This window comes from Electrona antarctica (genome assembly GCF_951216825.1).
Source record: "Electrona antarctica genome assembly, chromosome: 5".
Classification (NCBI taxonomy): domain Eukaryota; kingdom Metazoa; phylum Chordata; class Actinopteri; order Myctophiformes; family Myctophidae; genus Electrona; species Electrona antarctica.
In genome coordinates this window covers 8,258,089-8,273,056 of record NC_136810.1, presented here as the reverse complement: position 1 = coordinate 8,273,056, position 14,968 = coordinate 8,258,089, and the positions used below count along the sequence as shown (strand labels likewise).

The 14,968-nt window shown below is 45.8% G+C and overlaps 1 protein-coding gene across 3 annotated transcripts in view; it reads right to left on the bottom strand.

The window, feature by feature from the left end:
- Nucleotides 1-14,968, bottom strand: part of agbl1 (AGBL carboxypeptidase 1) — a 258,686-nt gene that overhangs the window by 197,309 nt on the left and 46,409 nt on the right. For all 3 annotated transcript variants that reach the window (XM_079501323.1, XM_079501324.1, XM_079501325.1), the window contains exon 6: nucleotides 9,650-9,743. In XM_079501323.1, the coding sequence (XP_079357449.1) occupies nucleotides 9,650-9,743 (94 nt within the window). The remainder of the gene's footprint in view (nucleotides 1-9,649; nucleotides 9,744-14,968) is intronic.

Here is a 14,968-nt window from a genome sequence, read left to right as displayed (position 1 = left end):
TAGTGTTTACTGTGCTGAAGTCGCTCTGAATTAAGAGCATCTGCTGCTTAAATTGTACAACACATGGACTTATTTGAACTGCAGTAGAGACGGTGTCAAACCGACTGCCCCTCAGCACACAAAAAATACATTAACGCAATAAATTGAAACTAATTAATTTGCTACTTATATGCCCCCCCCCCCACACACACACACACAAACACTTCCCCTTTTGATCTGACTGTGCCGCAGAAAAAAAGACCCCCATTGAGTTCTATCAGCATTAAATATGCATACTGCTTTCAGCCCCTGGAGAGTCTTTACACACGTGCACATACGCGCACACGCGCACACACACACACACACACACACACACACACACACGCACACACAATAAGAGCAGCATACAGCACTGGAAGACGGCTGCACACTGTGCGACGTGGCTCCAGGTGCAGTGAGGCTCTAATCAACATATTTAACTGATCACTCAATCAGTTTATTTTAATTAGCTGTATTTCTCCCTGACTGTGAGGACACAATTGCACTTCGGCGTTTGAAACGATTCCACTTCCACACTTATAAGAAGGAGCCCTGGCTAATGCCAGCATGTCTAGATTAGGGGAGGAAACTTACAATTATGTCCTTGGACTCAATCCACCCCACAGACCTCTCTCTCTCTCTCTTGGGGGGGTTGGGGGGATTGGGGGTCGCGACCCATTCCATTTGCAATGGAATGGCTGGATAATGGAAATTTAGAGTTTACATAGTACACAGTGCATGCATAAACTTTCCTTAATGATTATATCTGGTTTCAGTATTTATCTATGATGTATTTTCGCTATTATTAAGGTTATTGTAGCAGTCAATTTGTATTGGGGGTGGGGAGGGGGGCGAGGCAGGCCCTGCTCTATAACAGTTACATGCAGTGGCTCAGGGGTGTAGGTTGGTGCCTTGCATGGTGTCCTCCGAGTGGTATGTAAAGCGCTTTGTATCAAAGCACTATATAAATGCACCATATACTGTACCATTAACCCTAGAATTCCTTTGGAGCGAACATTGAGAGAAAATATAGGCTATCTTCAAGCTCACAAAGCGTGTAGATTGCCTATTTTCACCGAAGAGATTTGTTGTAGAGGGATGTTGACCGGGGTCCTGGTCAACATCTGCATTGCATTGCGGACGTTGTGAGCTTTGCATTGCTCACAACGCATTGCCTTGTGATACTGTCTGCGCTTGTAGATCAGATCTACATTCTTTTTTTTGCAGAATCTTCACTGATTCACTTCACTATGCCAGCTATAGGTTCACTTCACTATGCCAGCTATAGGTTCACTTCACTATGCCAGCTATAGGTTCACTTCACTATGCCAGCTATAGGTTCACTTCACTATGCCAGCTAGGTTCATGCAGTTTGGAATACATATTATTTATTGTCCAGATCTCGGAAGTACGGTAAAACATGCTCAGACATGTTTGAGTGCCCTGTAAAACCCCACATTGCAGCGATAATGTGATCAACTTAGCCCCTCTTCAGAGACAATTAAGCTCATGTCATCGACTCCAACCTCTGTGAGAGCGACTCATTTGTCCAAGTGTCCCGGGCCGGTGTAATCGCCCAGAACGCTGACCCCAAAGTCCTCCGTGTCAGCCACCTCTCCCGCCCTCCTTCCTTCCGCGCTGATTACCAGGAGAAATACATGGTACGATATCTGCCTAACGTGATGATGCGCCCGCTGGCCACGCATCCGTGTCCATTCCGTCCCTTCCACACTTCAGTCTGGCACTGCTGTGAGCCTCTGCACTGGCACAACCCGTTCAGCACTCGCTGTGAGCCTCTGCACTGACACAACCCGTTCAGCACTCTGCTGTGAGCCTCTGCACTGACACAACCCGTTCAGCACTCTGCTGTGAGCCTCTGCACTGGCACAACCCGTTCAGCACTCTGCTGTGAGCCTCTGCACTGGCACAACCCGTTCAGCACTCTGCTGTGAGCCTCTGCACTGGCACAATCCGTTCAGCACTGCTGTGAGCCTCTGCACTGGCACAACCCGTTCAGCACTCGCTGTGAGCCTCTGCACTGGCACAACCCGTTCAGCACTCGCTGTGAGCCTCTGCACTGGCACAACCCGTTCAGCACTGCTGTGAGCCTCTGCACTGGCACAACCCGTTCAGCACTCGGCCCAAATAATACAGTCCATCGTACTAATGGTGTCAGCGTGTCGGAAATAGGCCATCTTTATTCTACACGCTCCTCATGGTTATTTTCGGGGGAATAATCACCTGTTATTATTATATGACTTGCCTAGAATTGGGATGCCAGGGTTCATACTGGATAAGCAGAGCCTATAGCAGCAGTGGTTCTCAAAATGGGGTCCGAGGGCCCCCAAGGGTCCTTGGGGTGGGATCTAGGGGTCCCCAGGGAAAGATGTGTGTAGCGTCACAATCATTTTAAGCACATTAAGCGCTACGATTTTTGAAAAATAGCAGCTATACAAGCTTATTGCGCATCATTTTGTGCGGCAATATGAGCTTGTAGATTTGCTATTTTTGAAAATATTTTTGTATTTTGTTTTATGACCTGTGGTGGTCATACCCTGAAGAAGGCAGTATTTCTGTCTGAAACGTTGGTGTCTTTTGTCTGTGTCCTAATAAACGTTTGGCATTGGCAGCTACGAGTGTGCGGATATACATTTTTCCTTAGTATTTTTCCTGTTGGCTGCATGGCACCTCACAGCAAGGACCGATGTGCTGTGCACCTTTTTGCTTATAAGGTCCCTGGCACTAAACATTTTCAGATTGGGGTCCACGGCAGAATACATATCAATTTGGGGCCCTTGACAGGACAAACTTTCGAGTACCACTGCTGTCAGCATACCTGTGTCTACATTCATTCCGATCCTGGCTCCGTAATGGTGTTATGACATGGTGTTTTCCACAGTAAACCAAAAACATTTCTCTTTCGACATGCACCTCACACCTGCTTCCACCTCCTGAATCACACATCCTCTACTTTAATATGCCCTTGAGGTCTTAACCCATTTAGGCCTGAAAAAGATGTCTTCTAAATCCTGACAGTTTTCTGAAATACCTATGTTTCTAGGCCTATATCACTCAATATTTCATGTCAAGGACCCCAAAAAAGAATATGTTGTTCCAGGGACCTCCCCCAGAAGCAAAGATTTGAGTTAAAAACGTTTGCTCTGAAAAAATATATTCCAAATTTGAGGCACATTTTCACGATTTTTCAAAAATAGCAGACCTACAAGCTTGTAGTGCGCCACTCGGTGGCGCGCTATGAGCTTGTAGATCTGCTATTTTTCAATAGCTAAAGCATAACATAATGCTAACACCAAAAGGGGTTCCCGCCCAAAATGGGTTAATATAAAGGAGGATTATACCCATGATGTATCGGAGACATATTTTAGCCCGAAAGTGTCATTTACTTTCCAAGAGAGATTTCTATTAAGTGTGTCCATTAGATTAGATTAGATGGTAATTATCTGTTCCAGTATGAATAATGATGAGGAAGTACATTTCGCTGCACTTAGCATATTACACAACTTAATTTGGAGTTTAATAGCAATACACAAGGCATTAACGAACACCATCTTGACAAACTGATATTAGTCATGCAAATGATCATTGGTCTTTTTATGGTTACAATTTACAATTTAGGCATTTAGCAGACGCTCTTAATCCAGAGCGATTTACATTTAAGCAATAACAAAAGCAAAAGCAAAGGTTACATTTACAAGTAAGCAATTTATGTCCTGTCATTTGTGTGATGTGTCCTCTCCTGACCTGATGACAAATACACCTCATAATCAATCTAACTTGTATTTAAAGCAGTTCTCAACCTTTTCAGGCCACGTGTCTGCGACCCCCCCAAAATATTCATTATTTGAACTGGTTACCCCCCCACCCTGGTCCCTGACAAGCACTTGGAATTGTAGGAGTTGAGGCATATACTTAAAGTCTGACTCGGCTCCACTGATAATATTCTACAAGGTGAGCTTGACTATTTTCTAAATGTTTGTGTAGCATTGCGCGGAAAGCGGGGATTGAACCCGGGCCTCCCACTCGCCAGACCAACGCGCAACCTCTCGTGCCAATAGGGCTGAGCCCGATTGGCAGGGCTGTTGCAGGCTGGGTCTTGGCTGGGGGCTACAATCACCCCCTCCCCCCCCCCCCCCCCCCCCCCCCCCCAGTCTTTGAAGCGCGTCCTTGCGCTTCTCACTTCACACCGCGGACCGCCGCACACGATGTCCCTCATGTCTCATGGTGTTGTGGGTGTGGACTTCGTTGACATTAAGGAAGTATTTAGACAGGTATTTAGACAGACGCTTCACACCGCGGACCGCCGCACACGATGTCCCTCATGTCCCTCACGCGAGGATATCCCGCTCCACGTCCTGCCGACTACGCCAGATTGTAGCATTGCGCGGAAAGCGGGATTGAACCTGGGCCTCCCACTCGCCAGACCAACGCGTAACCTCTCGTGCCAATGGGCGTTCCTCATTTTGGTGGCATAGGAGCGAAATTAATTTAGTCCCTTGTTTGTGCCGAATCTGGGTTGCACATGGTTTGTTGAACTCCCTCTGGTGTTGTGGACTTCGTTGACATTAAGGAAGTATTTAGACAGGTATTTAGACAGACACTTCATCACCGCGGACCGCCGCACACGATGTCCCTCATGTCCCTCATGCGAGGATATCACATTCCACGTCCTGCCGACTACGCCAGATTGTAGCATTGCGCGGAAAGCGGGGATTGAACCCGGGCCTCCCACTCGCCAGACCAACATGCAACCTCTCGTGCCAATAGGGCTGAGCCCGATTGGCAGGGCTGTTGCAGGCTGGGTCTTGGCTGGGGGCAACATTTGCATCTTTCTTATATTATTTGACAATTTGGCCAATAATATTCAACAATCAGGCTGATAAAGGCGCATGGGTTGTCATGTTTATCAGTCTAAAAATGCTGTGGCGAGCGATTGACTGCTGCTGACAGTTGGAAATAATTGACAGATTCAGTCATCTGTCTGAGTTCACGACTTTCAAATGTATAGCCATCATCAGCCATGATATTAAAAGGTATAATTAGACGCCGTCAGTGTGACTGACACGTCGAAACCGCCACTCAAGACTTTGGGGAAATCATATACTGGATCTGCCACCTACGCGCTTTTACAACCCGCCAATTCCCACCCGTTATCCGTATCGACCGTTCGGCATGCGGAATTCGGCCTTCCAAGTGCCGTTCCAACATCGCTAGGACAATTAGCAGGCGGCCCCATGTAGAGGAATTACTCCGAAAACCCTTGCTGAGGGCTATAAATTTACACATCTCAAGGGGCAGGTATCCGATATCCTCACACCAGCGAGGGGTTTCGTGTTCAGTAGAAGCCGATCAGGGGGGCGGTATGCCGTGGCAGCGGGCCGAGCAGAGGAGCTGGCATGACTGGCCCTCGTGGAATGTCCTGCTGGGTATACTGCAGGATGCTGGCCCGGGCCGTGCCAGCCGAATGCCACAGCACAGAGAGGGTCTGACAGTGATGGATGGGGAGGATGATATACGATACAAAAACCAAGAGGGGAACGCAGCCAACGCCATGAGACAGAGAGATGAGCAGAGAAGAGAGATAAGAGTTCAATATCAATGTGTTGCAACGGTGTCAACCCAGGGATAGGTTGGGAGAATCGAAATTAGAATCTTGTTTGTTCGTCCATATATGAGGTGGATAGGTTGAGGAATGGTATTATAGCATAGTAAATAGTATAATATTAATATATGTGTAGTAATATGTCTTAATCACTTAAACCCCCTTATACTTTGTTGTTCGGAGTCCCACAGGGCTCTCCTTTGTTTTTCCTTCTACTGTACCTTATGTCTTCGGGCACAATTTGATTGATTGATTGAATTACAGTTTGGAGAATTACAGTACATTTCAAGCACAACTCAATACAAAGACTGTTAACTGTGGACGACACCATAAAGCATTACACTTGTTTACAATAGGGTCCACCCTTTTCAATTCATCAGAACATTTAGAGACGTACAGATATACACTTCTATATAATCAAAAACAGGAAAATCATCATAAAAGGAGGCAAACTGGGAAGAAACATAAGGGGTGGGGGGATTCAGATTTTACGGGGGCCAGTTTTGAATTGCAGCCGTCCGTAGGTGCCCTTTGAGAGCGGTTTTGAAGGAGTCAAGGGATTCACATGTCTCAATGACTGTTGGTAGGGCGTTCCTCATTTTGGTGGCATAGGAGCTAAATTAATTTAGTCCCTTGTTTGTGCCGAATCTGGGTTGCACATGGTTTGTTGAACTCCCTCTGGTGTTGTGGACTTCGTTGACATTAAGGAAGTATTTAGACAGGTATTTAGACAGACGCAATGCGTTTTAGCGCGTTGCGTTCTGAGCTTGTAGATTTGGAATGTTCGCCACCTTTTTTGGCACAATGTTCACAAATTATGAGTACTAGTACTAGCAACTATAAAGTCATCCTTTATAATGTGTTCAAAGTCAATTTGTGTAGGCAGTAGGTTAGAGCAGGGGTCTGCAACCTTTTGGAAACAAAGTGCCATGTTTGTATTTTCTAAATTGGCAGTGTGCCATGTCAATTGTCAACGTTAATTTTAATGACACCACATAGAAAATTCCAACATATTTTGATTGTACACAAATATAACCTTTTCCCTTCCTTTTAAAAATGTTGTCTCACATTGTTATTTATAATGATCATTATAGTCAATAACTCGCAATAACTCGACTCTCTCCCCATGAAGTCAGAGTTCAGAGTTTTAATGAATGTAGAATTATGTGCAGGATGTAATTTACATACAAATGTGAGGGACTTTATTTATTTGACTATATTTAGTTAGTTTACCAAAAAGCCTGTCTCTCACACTTATGCCAGTGTGCCAGTGAACACCATCCTTGGTGCCAATGTTGGCACTGGTGCCAAAGGTTGCCTACCCCTGGGTTAGAGGATTGCAGTAGTCAGCTGTAAATCCATTATATCTAATACTGTGTGTATAGCCCTTGGCAGCTACCAGTACATGTTTTCATCTAACTTATTTCCAGGTCCTCGTAGCAAGAACATGCAGTCCAGTATACTTTATTTTCTCATGGCCGGAGACATGGTACATGTGTTAGATGTCCGATTATGTGACCTGCCGTCATTGCAGTGATGGCAGGACGCAACGGGAAAGGTACCTAATGTGGTGTAACGCGCGTGGCATGCCTTTGACATGCGTCAAAGGCATCATACGTTTTATGTCCCATGGCTGCCTCGGGCTCAGTGGGAATGGTAGCCTCACAAAGTCCAATAAAAACCTCTATAAAGACTTGCACACACAGCGTCTCGCATGTAACCCTACATGTGTGATGCCTACGGGGCTAAATGTGGGAGACAAATGGCAAACATTTATTGATTTTTAGAAGTGGAGACGCATGTTTGGAGTTTGAAGACAATTGGACTATAACTCCTGTGTAGTCTCCGCACAGCCTGGCTTCAATTAAAGTAGAGAAGATGAGAAATTATGAGGAACAGTTTTCTTTGTTACCACTTGTGTTTATTAGGCCGGGGGCCCAGGGCGAAAGGTAATGTAGCATAGTGTATGGTAGTGTAGCTGTGTTTAGGCCTGGGGCCCCCAGGGCCAAAGGTAATGTAGCACACTGTATGGTAGTGTAGCTGTGTTTAGGCCTGGGGCCCAGGGCCAAAGGTAATGTAGCACACTGTATGGTAGTGTAGCTGTGTTTAGGCCTGGGGCCCAGGGCCAAAGGTAATGTAGCACACTGTATGGTAGTGTAGCTGTGTTTAGGCCTGGGGCCCCCAGGGCCAAAGGTAATGTAGCATACTGTATGGTAGTGTAGCTGTGTTTAGGCCTGGGGCCCAGGGGCCTGGGGCCCAGGGCCAAAGGTAATGTAGCACACTGTATGGTAGTGTTTAGGCCTGGGGCCCAGGGCCAAAGGTAATATAGCACACTGTATGGTAGTGTAGCTGTGTTTAGGCCTGGGGCCCAGGGCCAAAGGTAATGTAGCACACTGTATGGTAGTGTAGCTGTGTTTAGGCCTGGGGCCCAGGGGCCTGGGGCCCAGGGCCAAAGGTAATGTAGCACACTGTATGGTAGTGTAGCTGTGTTTAGGCCTGGGGCCCAGGGGCCTGGGGCCCAGGGCCAAAGGTAATGTAGCATACTGTATGGTAGTGTTTAGGCCTGGGGCCCAGGGCCAAAGGTAATATAGCACACTGTATGGTAGTGTAGCTGTGTTTAGGCCTGGGGCCCAGGGCCAAAGGTAATATAGCACACTGTATGGTAGTGTAGCTGTGTTTAGGCCTGGGGCCCAGGGGCCTGGGGCCCAGGGCCAAAGGTAATGTAGCATACTGTATGGTAGTGTTTAGGCCTGGGGCCCAGGGCCAAAGGTAATATAGCACACTGTATGGTAGTGTAGCTGTGTTTAGGCCTGGGGCCCAGGGGCCTGGGGCCCAGGGCCAAAGGTAATGTAGCATACTGTATGGTAGTGTTTAGGCCTGGGGCCCAGGGCCAAAGGTAATATAGCACACTGTATGGTAGTGTAGCTGTGTTTAGGCCTGGGGCCCAGGGCCAAAGGTAATATAGACTGTATGGTAGTGTAGCTGTGTTTAGGCCTGGGGCCCAGGGCCAAAGGTAATATAGCACACTGTATGGTAGTGTAGCTGTGTTTAGGCCTGGGGCCCAGGGCCAAAGGTAATATAGACTGTATGGTAGTGTAGCTGTGTTTAGGCCTGGGGCCCAGGGCCAAAGGTAATATAGCATATTGTATGGTAGCGTAGCTGTGCTTTTCTCTGATGCAAAAATTAGGGATGTCCCGATCATGTTTTTTTTCTCCCGATCCGATTCCGATCATTTGATTTTGAGCATCTGCCGATACCGATCCGATATTTAATAGAACACTTTTATGCCATATCACAATAGTACAATATCTCAAATCACAGACAATATCATGATATGGATATAATATTGATAGGGATGTCCCGATCACGTTTTTTGGCTCCCAATCTGATTCCGATCATTTGAAAATGACGTGACCTAGTAAAAATGTTATGTTGTCAGTAACAAGAAGATGTAAGAGAAGGATAAACTATAGTCATTAGTTATTTGTTCACCACCTTTTCCCCTAATGGTTTCTCCCTTATCTAACCATTTCTCACAGACCCACTGCCACACAATTTGCACTTATTTCATACTGGTGTTTCCAACCCTGAATGCAACGTTAGTCTGACTATATAATACACCTGCCAGGTTTAATCCCAGGCAGCACCTGTAATAGTCAGAGATGGAAGAATTTATTTTGTGTTTTTTGTTATAGTTGTGGTGGTGGTTATGGAGGTGTTTTAGGCTGAGTACAAATGCAACAATATACTTGACATCAGCTACAGTAGGTACCGTTACACCAAAGTTATCATGCGGTAATGCTGTGGAACCTGGGTATTCATTTGAACACGATTTATCTCATTAATGTCTTATTATGTGTGACAGTGTGCTAATTGGTCCGACGCACCTGTCCTTGTAGGAGTGCACAAGGCCTTTTCGTTACAAAGTGTGCTAATTGGTGAAATCGCCATGACTAAATAGTTTGGATCTCTGTCGCACACACTATTATTAACGGGGGTGAAGACACTTACTTGATGGTGTGAAGGGTCTTGGTGGTGTAAGGACAGATCAAGCGATAGATGACATCAATGGCTCGGCACTCCCCTAGCAGGTTTGCTGTGGAAACTGACATGGGGAAAGAGAGACATCAGATTTAAAACAGTACTTGGACATGCCAAACTGAAACAGTGGTGTTGAGGTTAGCTTGTGGTTTCACCCTGAACCATACCACATGAATCCAAATGAGTCTTGTTCTATTATTGCGACCGAAGTTATTTGTGCAGCCGCGCCCGGCCTTTTGTAAAGTAATCACTTCTGGAAAATAACAGAAGACATGTAACACATTATTGTCTGCTGTGTTGCTATTCGATGTGTACACTGTGCAATTTTTATAGAGGTATGGTATCTAAAGAGCAACATTTGGGTTTTCCTGCTGAGTTATCGAAGTTAATATATACAGTCCTTTCTAATTAGCATTATTAATTAGGGTAATTATAAATACCCGACCTAAATGGTTACAGAGATTTTCAGTATTAAGCCGGATTTATACTTTGTGCCACAGTGAGCCGACCTAAATGCCAATTTACAAGCCTGGAACATAAATTAGGCTTTAGACTCTCAGTGGAGGAAATGATGTGCTTTAACCATCCTTTGACTACGAGTGGTAAGGAACTTCATTCTTGAGGAAATGGAAGTACAGTACAGCAGCCTGAAGACCAGGAACATGGCATTTTCCTTGGCCCATGGACTGTATTCTCCTTTGGATGAGTGGCAGATGTTCGTGTTCGCTGATGTTCAAACACAGGTGGTTACATAATGCCAAATGCAAGTCTGTATATATCACTGTTACAGTATCATGTGTGAATGAATGTGGGCCACTTTCAGAGGTCATTAATACAAGCATAGTGTTTTGAAAATAACAACATGCTGCTTATCTCGCCCGAGTGGATTTTCTTTGCAGAAGTTCAAACTTCACAGGCACATACATGGTAAATGGTAAATGGTGCATTTATATAGCGCCTTTATCCAAGGCGCTTTACATAGATTGTGCATTACATTCACCCATTCACACACACATTCATACACCGATGGCGGCGGAAGCCATGCAAGGTACCAACCAGCACATCGGGAGCAATTTGGGGTTCAGTGTCTTGCCCAAGGACACTTCGACATGTAGACAGGAGGAGCCGGGATTCGAACCGCCGACCCATGGATCGTTGGACGACCTGCTCTACCTCTTGAGCCACAGTCGCCCCACATAAAGTGGGTATGCTTAGCGGATGGAGAACACCTCTCTATTTATACATGTAAGCGTATAGTATATACAGGCTTTTATTACCTTGTAAAAGGCCTCCACCCTTTGAGTGGCCTACCATCTCACATTTCTTCCAGTCTGCCCCTCATTCACTGCTAAATATTGTCCCTGTCAAATAAATAACTAAATGTAACCTCTACAGGTTGTTAGTGGAAAGAAGCTGTTTAATAGCCATGAACAGGTTATAGTACTTCACACGTCTTGACAGACTTGGCTTTTCCGACTTCCGTATCCATTACGTTTTTAACTATCATTCTGAGAGGACTACGGCTGCAGTGTCTGGTTTTATATAGTGGCCCGGCTTCTGTTGACGTTACTGTTTACCCAGCGAATACGAGCCGAGCAATAAATTGTCATACTTTTTTATATATATACACCACAGCTACAGCTACCTTTGGCTGAGCAATCTGGTGTAGTAGTACTCATCCAACCTGGCAACCATCAAAGTGCAGAATAAGCTCCGAGCCCTAGGCTGTCACTTAGTACACATGTCTATGTCTAGGGCGGTGGTGGCTCAGGGGTAGAGTGGCTGGATGGTAACCGCAAGGTTGCCTGTTCGAACCCGGGCTCCCCCAGAGTTAGTGTCCAAGTGTCCTTGAGCAAGACACTGAACCCCAAATTGCTCCCGATGTGCTGGCTAGTGCCTTGCATGGTTTCTGCCGCCATCGGTGTATGAATGTGTGTATGAATTGATGCACAATCTATGTAAAGCGCCTTGGATAAAGGCGCTATATAAATGCACCATTTACCATTTATGTCTGCACTCTCTGTTGTCGGCAGACCTTTCACTACTCATTTTGCAGAAAGACTGGGCTAAAGACAAGCGGCGACCGTGCCTTTGCGGTGCCCCCCCCCCCCCCCCCCCCCTCACTGTTTCACCTTGGCCTTTACCAACAGTTGAGTCTAACCTCAATTTGATCTCATCCTCATCCATGTTTGTATTTGAGTTTAATTATAGGTCTGTATGCAGCACGCACGCACGGCCCTCCCCCCCCCCCCCCCCCCCCCAACACACACACACAATGCTAAAAAAATCAGACCTGTCTGAACTGAGTGGTGCTGTACTGTACTTGTCGTACTGTACTCGTGTGTGACACTTAGTGGTGAAAAAACACTATTTCACGCACGCACGCACGCACGCACGCACGCACGCACGCACGCACGCACGCACGCACGCACGCACGCACGCACGCACGCACGCACGCACGCACGCACGCACGCACGCACGCACGCACGCACGCACGCACGCACGCACGCACGCACGCACGCACGCACGCACGCACGCACGCACGCACGCACGCACACACACACACACACACACACACACACACACACACACACACACACACACACACACACACACACACACACACACACACACACACACACACACACACACACACACACACACACACACACACACACACACACACCATGAGCTCCGTTTCCATGGTAAAATACTACTGAACATATTGTCGCTGTCGGGAGGAAACCTTGAATTTCAGAAACCTTGTATTTCAAAGACCTTGTAGTTCATAAACCTTGTATTTCAAAGACCTTGTAGTTCATAAACCTTGTATTTCAAAGACCTTGTAGTTCATAAACCTTGTATTTCAAAGACCTTGTAGTTCATAAACCTTGTATTTCAAAGACCTTGTAGTTCATAAACCTTGTATTTTAGAAACATTTTCAGGAAAAACAATAACCTGTGTTCCAATGAATCCAATGTAGATGATTAATCGCAAGATCGTGTTAGTACTTTTCATTGGTGCAATATTTATAAAAACCCACAGAACGACTTAACTACTTTCTCTTGAAGAAATAAGCTCACAAAAGCACTGTAAGCTCTAAACGCGACGGCCTTGTACAACAAAGTAGGACATTAATTTCCGAAAACAACAGCCAAGGTTTCTTGCTCGACAGCAATGATATTGTTTGTGCACCAGCAGAATCCTTGGACAGCGGCAGATAAGAACTCCTCGAGGAAAAGCAATTGTTCCAGTGGCCAATATGACAAGCCAGCCACACTTTAAGACGTCGTATTATTAACCACATGGAGCCTAGCATGCTGGTTCTGGGTATGTCATAATTTAGTGAACAATAACATTGGGCCAGAATAGGTAAATATTCTCTGAAAACAGCAGAGCTACAAGCGACGCATCGCAAACCCCCAGTCTGTTGGGACCTTGCCGAATGTCATTCCCCTTCCCTCCGCAGTACTTTTTTTTTCTTTTTACATGAATATGAATAATATTGATTGATTGAATACTTTATGTAAAACAGCAGTGGTCTTGTGGTTAGAGTGTCCGCCCTGAAACTGGGAGGTCGGGGTTCAATCCCCGGCCGGGTCATACCAAAGACTGTAAAAATGGGACCCAATGCCTCCCTGCTTGGCACTCAGCATCAATGGGTTGGATTGGGGGTCAAATCAACTAATGATTCCCAAGCGCGGCGCACGCTGCGGCTCACCGTTCCAAGAGATGGGTCAAATGCGGAGAACAAATTTCACTGCGGTTACGTCTGTGACTAATCGTACGACTTTGACTTTGACATTAACCGATCCCTCCCGATACCATAGGCGGTAACATGAGGCCAATGCCAACAGAATGAACGACATAAGCAGAGAAGAAGAAGCGCCATCCGGCCTTAATGACCCGGAAGTGATTGTCCTCCATTGTGACGACAGGGTCGTGGTGGTGTTTTGCCGATCGGACTATTAATATGGTTAGCACGACCTCGAATTCATGTTTTATTAAGCTCCCAACATCGTACTTTATCCCATTCTGAGCACTAAAAACACTAATGGCCGTGTGCGCGCACGTGTGCACCGAGGATTGGGATGTAGGCTGTTTCCACCATAGGAGTCCTATTCCAGCGTTGGAAGCGAAAATACGGTAAAAATGTTTAAAGCTGGATTAATGCTCTTTTATCAAATCTCGAGTTCTCGTGTTTGGCTAAAATGGTTTAATAGCTTTTCTCGAGATATCTAGAGAATGGCATGGATTGTGTTAACCGATTTAGCGCCATTCACATGGAACACGAGAACCTATTCTTTATAACCTCTACGCCAAACACAGCTTTCTCGGGTTTGAATTGTTTAATCGCTTTTTGATCTGTTTCGATCGGTAGCTGATCTTGCTACCGCTAACGATATTCTGGGACAACAACACAACACACAACCGGCCATTTTGAAGATGCGCGCGCATCCACTTCCATTCTAAGCCCTGCAGTAAAACCGCTGTATCTCAAAAACGACATTGCGGGGACAGAATCTGGGCCAGACAACTCACGGTCGGCTTTATCCACCATCGACCGAGAGAACAACAACCGGTGAAGACACCACACACATCAGTTTGTCACAGGAACACAGAATTACGGATATTTGAATCTTCAAAGTAAGTGTCACGCGCGATAAAACCCTGGCAGTACGCGATCAAGAGATGGATTAATGGTAGCGGTAATTAAAAGGAAAAAGGCCTTTTCAGACTGGGAGCGAGTGACGTGTCTTGGTAATACATGTTCAAGGAGAGGCGGGTGATTATTTTGGATGCACGTTGAGGGGCGGAGACGCAAGCACGCGCTTGGGTGGTGCCAACAGTCATAAACAGTAACACCCTATTGGACGAGGTCTTCATCTCAGTGGTATGTATTGTATGAGTGTTTTATTGAGGTTAAGCCCCACTATATCAGGACAGGAGCTGAACTGGGTCAGCGCGACAAAAGAGCTGAGGCCTGCATGTTCCAACTGAAAAGATAAGACTAATAATTATAATAATACAATCCACAATAGTGGATAATTACATCTACAAAATGTACAAAATAAGAAATAAATAAATTATCTCTGCCGTGTGGGGGAAAAAAGCGTAATATGTCCAAAACTGTTACTTTTCATCATTCAAATTCAAAAGTAGCAAAAGTAGGAGATGGAAAAGCTCGTAGATCTGCTACTTTAGATGCTTTTGTGTAACGCTGTAGCATGACCCAGTAGGGCGTTCATTTACAACAAGAAAGAGAAAATAACTAAACACAAAAAGTT